The sequence below is a fragment of the Dama dama genome, chromosome Y (genome assembly GCF_033118175.1).
Source record: "Dama dama isolate Ldn47 chromosome Y, ASM3311817v1, whole genome shotgun sequence".
Classification (NCBI taxonomy): Eukaryota; Metazoa; Chordata; class Mammalia; order Artiodactyla; family Cervidae; genus Dama; species Dama dama.
In genome coordinates, this window is record NC_083715.1 from 1,929,406 (window position 1) to 1,938,442 (window position 9,037).

The 9,037-nt window shown below is 37.1% G+C and overlaps 1 protein-coding gene across 1 annotated transcript; it reads right to left on the reverse strand.

Annotated features, from left to right (window-relative positions):
- Positions 1 to 5,944: 5,944 nt before the first annotated feature.
- Positions 5,945 to 7,658, reverse strand: LOC133053566 (heat shock transcription factor, Y-linked-like). Its single transcript, XM_061138120.1, has 2 exons — positions 7,146 to 7,658; positions 5,945 to 6,679 (listed from the first exon to the last, which is right to left on the reverse strand). The coding sequence occupies exons 1-2, from the start codon at positions 7,656 to 7,658 to the stop codon at positions 5,945 to 5,947; spliced, it is 1,248 nt and encodes a 415-aa protein (XP_060994103.1).
- Positions 7,659 to 9,037: the final 1,379 nt, after the last annotated feature.

The window sequence follows — 9,037 nt, forward strand, 5'->3', positions numbered from 1 at the left end:
TCATGGAAAGTAACTTGCTGAAAGAATCTGAAGTTGGAAACAAAATTACTGTGAGCAGTATGAATAGCCTTAATTATAAAAGGACAACAACAAAAAAGAAAATAATAAGAGGACAACACACAAATGGCTGAAAAACACTAGAAACTAAAGAGTCTGCTGGTGAAGATTAAAGGGGAGAGTGGAAAAGCTGGATTAAAACTCAATATAAAAACAAACAAATACAAAAAATAAGATCATAGAATTTGGTCCAGTCATTTTGAGATATATCGATGGGATATAATTGAATCAGTGACAGGTTTCACTTTGTTCACCTCTGATATCACTGTGGGAAGTGACTGCAGCCATGAAACTTAAAGGCACTTTCCCCTTGGATGAAACTATGACCAATCTAGACACCACATAAAGAAGCTGAGAGATTACTGAAAAAGATCCAAACAGTCAAAGTTGATTTTCAGGAGTAACCTATGGAGAAGGGAGCAGGACCACAAGAACTGAGTGCCAAAACATTGATGTTTTGCAACAGTCATGCTGGAGAAGACATATAAGAGTTCTGTGGTGAGCATGGAGTTCAAACTAGTAAAGCAAGAAGGAAATAATCTCTGACTCTTCTCAGAAGGACTGATGCTGAACATGAAGAGCCAATAATATTGGCCACCTGAGGCCAAGAGCAAAATCACTGGAAAGAAATTTATGCTGGGAATTATTGGGGGCAGGAGAAGAAGGGAACAACAGAGGGCAAGATGGCTGCAAAGCATCACTCACTGAAAGGTCATGAGTTTGAAGGGGAGGAGAGCCCAGGTTTCTTGCTGTGCATGGAGTCACAAAGAGTCAGACAAGACTGAGTGACTGAACAACATCAAAAGATTGATATTGGCAGTGCTTGGGAGATGGTTTGGAGAGCATGGTAACTCTGTCAGGGTACCTGTGATGATAAGTGAGATTCAGGACAATTAGAAAGAAAACAGCTCTTGTCAGTTTCCTTCTTTTCCTCCCTCAAGTTGTACTTCTCACAATGTCTTTTGAGAGCTTTCCAGAGAAGGAGAACTCCTGCGGAGTCATGTGGTATCCTGAGATGGAAACCTTACCCACCTGCCACTTGAATCTGCAATCTTGGTCTTAGCAGAAGCAGTCATTGTCTCTAGATATCTGCTACAGCTGGCCATCTTCTGATGTGGTAACAGTCATAGTATGTGATCTTTAGGATGAGGTGAGAGTTACACAAACTTATAGCTTCTAAATCAAACTCTGTAATCTTTTGAACTGTGGTGTTGGAGAAGACTCTTGAGAGTCCCTTGGACTGCAAGGGGATCCAACCAGTCCATCCTAAAGGAGACCAGTCCTGGGTTTTCACTGGAAGGACTGATGCTGAAGCTGAAATCCCAATACTTTGGTCACCTCATGTGAAGAGTTGACACTTTGGAAAAGACCCTGAGGCTAGGAAGGATCGGGGACAGGAGGAGAAGGGGACGACAGAGGACGAGATGGCTGGATGGCATCATTGACTCTATGGACATGAGTTTGTGTAAACTCCGGGAGTTGATGATGAACAAGTAGGCCTGTCATGCTGTGATTCATGGGGTCGCAATGAGTAGGACACAACTGAGCGACTGAACTGAACTGAATCCTGCGAGAAGCGTCTTTGACTTGTTTATCCTGGTCACCTTTAGGAATGCTTTCAAGGTGCTACATTACTGAGGATGGATGTAGGTAGGAGACCGGAGCCATTTTGATTTTGCCACTTGCCTTCTCTGGGAATAGACCATTCCTCTTCTCTTTATGTCACACTTTTTGTCTTCAGATGAAGGTTGAGGATTGTGGACGTGTGTGAATGCATGTGAAAGCCCCATAAAACTGAAAACAGGGAGTACAAAGTTTTCCTCTTTGAATCAGATCTCAAGATTTTTGGTTTTATGGATCTGCATTATCAGAGCATATCAAATATGCATAAAATTATTTTATGATGATTGCCACACAGAGTTGAAGCCAGAGGTCCTGTATAGTCATCATATTAGCAGTGTGGTGGGGTTTGGACATTTAAGGTATTATGTAAGAAGCATGTGGGCGATCTTATAAATTCCTTCTATTTTAATTGTTTTTCTGATACACTTGGGAAGGGGGAAGGCAGCTTCTACCCTGTGGGAACAGAATTCCAGATTTCATCCTTAGTTTCTTTGATTCCCAAGAATAGTCTTCATTACTGGTGAGTGTGCATCCTCATATAGGAAGGTAGTATCCTATTACAAGAAGGCCTGGTTCAAACTCCAGGCATCTACTTAGGCTTCTCTGGTACTCCCATATTAGCCTGTGGGTGTTTTGTTATTGCCAGACATAATAGACATCTAAGGTCCCACTCAACTTCTGCTAGGCTGATTGGGAGAGTACCATAGTTTTTAACTATGTTTGGGTGCAGTAGCTTGGTGATTATTGAAATGCTTTCAACCTTTGCAACTCACCCATTTGTCTTGCCCTTTGAAATGTGAAAGCAGGGTTTTAAATAGTCACTTTAATTTGTGCCTCTTTCTGTTTTGGAATTAGCCATTTCATCATCCAAAATCTCTAACATAAATTTCCAAAAGAGAACCCAGACATATACTCACAAACACATTCTTAATCTGATGCACACACACACACACACACACACACACACACACACATGAACAGTCACAATCTTATATGCTCAAAACACACTTAGGAAATGAAAAGAAAACTCAACTCAGTGAAGGACACCTATGAACTGCACAGAGTTTCCTCGTTACTTTTTTCTAGGCTTAATGTTGGAAGTTAATTTGTAGATTAATGATTTCACTCTAGTGACATATTAAATCAGAGTGTTTTAAGTAATTAGCCTCCAACTAATAAAAATAAATGAAAAAAAATAAAGAAAAAATAAATAAAAATAAAAACGAATAATCTATATTCCTCATTAAAAAAAATAAAAGATATACCTTTGTTCTGCATCCCATGTGATCTTAGAATATTTTGCATGTAACAATATTCTGTGATTTGCTAAAATGAAAATAATGGTGTAGGGTAACAAAATTGAAGTCATATTGACCTCTTTAGGCCCTGCAGTTGCACATTGGCTTGTTATATATATATAAATATATATATAATACATGTTTCGATGCTGTTCTCTCAAAACATCCCAACCTCGCCTTCTCCCACAGAGTCCAAAAGTCTGTTGTGTACATCTGTGTCTCTTTTTCTGTTTTGCATATAGGGTTTTCATTACCATCTTTCTAAATTCCATATATATGTGTTAGTATGCTGTAATGTTCTTTATCTTTCTGGCTTACTTCATTCTGTATAATGGGCTCCAGTTTCATCCATCTCATGAGAACTGATTCAAATGAATTCTTTTCAATGGCTGAGTAATATTCCATGGTGTATATGTACCACAGCTTCCTTATCCTTTCGTCTGCTGATGGGCATCTAGGTTGCTTCCATGTCCTGCCTATTATAAACAGTGCTGCTATGAACATTGGGGTGCACGTGTCTCTTTGAGATCTGGTTTCCTCGGTGTGATATTTTAAGCATCCAATTTCATCCTCTGAACTTCTCCCATCAATTTCTCTACTCCTTGCCCAAATCTTCTGTATTTACATTACTTAAATTTTTGTTTTCACTTTTACTATTTTAGGCACCAATTATAAAATAAACACATAAAGGAAATAAAATTGAAATAATGTACAATATTTCCCTAAAGTATTGAGCAGTTTTCTCTATATGCTTTTGAGAATTAAAGGCACTGATATGTTCAAGCCATATGGGAATTGTTCACCAAGGTAATATATCATGTAACCAGGCTTCCATTGGTAGGACAACTGAAGTACAGGTTAATAATATGCTTTCAGGAGGGAACCAAAACAGTAGCTTTTCAACATGTCCTTATCCATGCTTATCCAAGTTATCACAGAGGACTAAGTGGATTAATCCTGTTCTTTCTGAGAAGGACCTGCCACTCTAAACAGAACATGAAAATAAGGTAGAAGGGACTGAGAAGGAATAGAATATATTTCAAGTATATGGCCTTGAAATAGAAGATGGAATCACCTTTAAAGTGACATTGCTCAAAGCATCCACATTTGACTATACAGTAAAACACCTGAAATCTAAACCAAGGTCATTGGATTCTGCGCTTGAAATGATAATGGAGGACACGAATTTCCATAACTTTTCAAAGTGCTGTAAAACGATTACCTCTAAAGCATGGTATTCTCACCTACATTTAATGAACGTTTTCAGTAAAAGAAAAAGAGTGTGTTTGGTGAACCACTCCCTTACCTACACAAATATTCCAGAGATTTCACTGTTAGCTGTAAGAATGAGAACGGTGAACTTAACTTGGTGTTGCCCTATGTGAGTTACCATACCAAAACAGGGACATGGTTTAATGTTGCCACAACTATCTAAAGGAAGGGCCTCAATTCTGAGATTGCCAAGATTTCTAGGTAGTGTTCATGAGAGTCTGGATAGTCCAACAAACAGAAGCTCTGCTCAGAGCATTTTGTTGTAAATCATATTAATGATCAGCCATTGATTTTGATCCCTGCTTACTCCATGACTTTTTTAGTTGATTAAAATGAATGATTCCTTTATAAATTTTAGGGAACTGGGGCCTGAAATAACATGCTTAGAATGGGTTCTTATAGACTGTAAACTTCATGAGAACAGCAATCATTTTATAATGAATTTTGAATTCCTACATTTGACATTCATGTAAATATAATAAATATTTATCAACTTGGAAAAATTTCTCAGTAAGTAGGAAAGGTCAATTATGATAACAGTGCAGGTTATAGGATGTTGTTGAGTAATGTGTATAGCATTTGGTTGGGTATTATATTTCTTTATTGATAATTCAGCAAGTACTTAAAATGTGTCATTTGCAGGCTCTAAGTTTTAGCTGATGTGAAAGACACATAAAGTAAAGAAGGTAGACCCAAAACGTATGAAAGATCTGATATCTGTGCTCAGCTTGGAGGTCACAGAGAAGTTCCTTCTAACCCCAAGAGGGAGTTGAGGCAAACTTGTGAGAAGGGGCTTAGCATGACAAAGTAGTTTGTGTGATTGTAGCTCCAGAAGCACAGTATAAGAGAAAGATAATGAAATTACTAAGGAAAATATATATCATGTCTTCAAAGAAATTGTTAACCAGGCTGATATGCTACAGTCACCACCAGGAATTTATTCTGTATCTGTGGGAACAGATAAGCAACACGTAAACATGCACTAGGAAATATAGGGTGGAATCTTGGTGTCAGGAAATAAATGCATGCCTTAAGACAGTAGAGCAAAAATGACCCTGTAAAATACCACTTGTAAAATACATATCTTGTGCTGTCTATGGGCTAGTCACTGATTACATCATGCTATCTTTGGTATCACAGTAATGGTTAATGGTGATCATGGTTTTGGACATGCTACAATATCTATATTTTCAAGTACAAAAGGAATTTCTGTAATGAAAACAATCTGCTGTCTAACCTCTTAAGACTTTATCAATAACTTATAGATTACAATGTAAATGTAAATGCACTAAGGTACATACAATGTATTTGCATGTGTTTTTATTTTGTTTGTATCTCTTCCTGCTCCCATGCTATCCTATTTAAGACACCCATTCATTTCAGCAGGGATGATTTCAGAAATCACTTTATATCCATTACCTCTTTTCCCTTTGCTCTCATTTTCTTGCTTACAAACATTAGATCAGGTATCATTTACCCAGGACAGTTAACAAAAGTTTTCCAGAACAGAGGAGTTTATAATACAGTGCAGTGAAATAGCCAGACATCGATCTAAAGCCTCATTTCCACTTCGTTGTTTGAAAATGAAGTTATGAAATGAAAATGAAGCAAATGAAACTATGACGATGAACAAGTAATTTTATTGCTCAGTTACAAGAATTATAGGTATTTGTTGACATCTTTCAAAGTAAATTTTAATCTTCATTAGGCTCCATAATCTGACACTTATTTGATAGGTCAGTTTTAATTAGCATGGTTTTCATATAATGATGACTCTTGATAAGTTGACTTGAAAGAGAGGAGGCAGATGTATAAGTGGTCGTTGGCATTGAGGACCATGAGTTGCCTCTCTGTTGCTGTTTAGGATAAGGACTGTCATGGGCTGACATATCACTATAGGTAACTGGAAATTTAGAAGGCTCCACCATCAGTCCAGAATAACTGCTCTGTGATGGAGAAACGATGGGGTTCTGAGAAGTAGGCGTAGTTGTAGTAGCAATGTCCTCAAGGTGGCCATTTACTTGAGTGTAGCTGCTATACGAGTGCCAATTAAAAATGCTCACCTGATTTAAAACAGCAGGTTGGTCTACCACAATCTGTTCTGTTTGTCTAACTGATATTGACGATGGGGAAGGTAAGTCACACGGAGGTAGGGCACTTGTATTAGCGACTCTCTGGCTGGTATAAGGCTTTTGTATGAAAGGCACACTTAAGCTTGTGGAGGCTGAAAATGCACTCTCTCCACTAGTTTCAGGAAGAAAATCAGAGTTATGATCATCTGTGTTGACCCTGGCTTTAACATGCTTCGTCTTGTAATCTCGAACTAATGAAGATATTGGAGACACATTGTTAATCCCAACTCTCCTTTTCATTCTTACTAACAGTTGGGGATAGCCTCTTTTGAAATTTGGATTATAGTAGATATGTAGCTAAAATCAAAGGATAAAATTATTTAATTTCTTTATAAGCCAAGGTAAAACTGACAAATACATTTAAACCATAACAATGTATACCTTTAATGATACCAATTAAATAGCATCAAATGAAACACAGCCATTAGTAGTTTTAACAGCTAACATGTTAGAAACAATTATGTCCCTCAACTAAAAATGCTTGGTACATATACAGTAAATACAGTACATACACATACATGCATCTATGTATATGTATATACATATACATAAATAAGTAGCTTCAGGACTTGTATGTGATTTCAAGTTGCTAGGAAAGCTTGTTAAATATCAAATATTTTAGCCTCCAGATGTTCTCAACTTCAAAAAATTAAACTTTTTCAACAATTTGCTATCTCAATTTTTAATTCTGTTTTATGAACATGCTTTCTAATTCACATGGTTTAATCTTACATATTGCCAACGAGTGAATATTTTGGAATACCTTGCTCAAAAGAGAGATGTTGTTTTCTTCTTCCAGAAAGTCAGGTAGTGAAGCAGATCTTTGAAAAGTTGGTCGCTTCTTACTAAATCCATATAGGTTAAGCTGCCGAACTAAGCTTTTCATACTATTGGTTTCAAGTACTCTGAAAGGTGCCTTTCTCTCCAAGACTTCTTTCTTGAAGAGTTCTTCATTGATCACTATACAAGTGCCACTCTCATCCCACCAAATAGATTCAAACTGATCACTTTCAACTATTGCCCACAATTTTTGAGGAAATCCAGGTGGAAGAGGTGCATTCACCTCATCTGTTTCAGAGACAGAAAATGTGTAACGTGGCCTTTTTATCACAACTTCCTCATACAAAGCCTGAAAAGCATATTCTTCAACCATAGATCTCAAAACCTTGTCCCCAGTAAGTGTACAATCATACAAAGAAGATCTAATGGAGGTTTCTGAACCAGTTGATTCATCTTTTGGAGGAACATCTTGAATTTCTGAAGAAATATGTGCCATCTTAGATCAATCTTTCTTCAGATACTTTTCTCATTTGTCTGACTTTACACAGTGCAACTTCAAATTCTGCTTGGCTGGCCTACAGAGATAAACTCTCTAGATCATCACAGTGGTTCTGAAAGTCAAAAGCTGTGACATCACAAAATCACTGGTCTCCTAGCAATTGAAGGGTAGCTGTGACATCACAAAGTCACTGGTCTCCTAGCAATTGTTGGGTAGCATTCAACCAGTGTTTACTACAGCATCATGTTAAAATACAGGCTGCTTACAGAAATAGTAACCAAACCATGAAGCCTGCAAAATTTCATTCCTCAAGAATTTTCACACAGAAAAATCACATCAAGAAATCTACCTGGTTTCTGAAATAAAAGTGATTTATCACCCTTCTATACACATACTTAATATTCAGTACTGGTACCCAACCAAACTTGGGTCTACTGGCTTCTGTGTAATGAAGTCAATCAACTGACTGTGGGTTTCAGTGAAACCATGTGTTTATTGTAGGACCAAGCAGGGTATCCTAGCAGATGGTGCTTCAAAGACTCCCACTCCCCAAATAGTTTCAAGAGAAGTATTTTAATGACATATTGAGGTTGGGCCATGGGGTGTGTAATCGGTTTTGGGGCATTCTACTAATGGTCTGCTACTGAGGACATCGGGAATCAACATAATCAACTGTCTGGTTACAACTACTCTGTGGTATATGCACTTAAATTTCAGTCTGGTGGGGGCTTTAGCATCTCTAAAACTTCACAGGATATTGCTGAGAATGTTATCTATGGCCATTGAGGAGGAACAAAAGATCATTGATTTTGCTAAATCTTTACAATTGTATATTGCTTGATTATTTTCCTTTGTTTCTGGCTTTTCTAGTTTCTTGATTAAAATGAATCTTGGAACACGAGGAGGTCTACAATCTCCTACCTCTCTCTCTATTTTCATAGTTTTCAATCTTAAGAAGGGACTGCTTAGAAAAAGAAAGGAAATTAAGTGTTGGGCTTAGAGCTCAATTATAAATATGACTGAAAATCTCAGATGCAGGTTAAATTTTTTTTTTCAGGTTGCCCATGTCTTGGAGTGTTTGAGTCAACAAAAAATTTGGCTATTTCCTGTGGAGATGGAGCATGGAGTTGGAAATAATTCTGATATCTAACAGAAATTATTAGATAACAAATTATCTAATAATTAAAAATGTTAGATAACAAATTATCAATGTTTTCTGTTATGCAAACATATCTATTTTATATAGATACATTCATATGTATATATAAGCATATATATTGTCATTAAACCTGGACAGACGTTTGAAAATTGGTCAATATTGATTAAAAGAAATGAGGGGAGTGATATAAAAGATTCCTCATATTTGAGGTGCATCC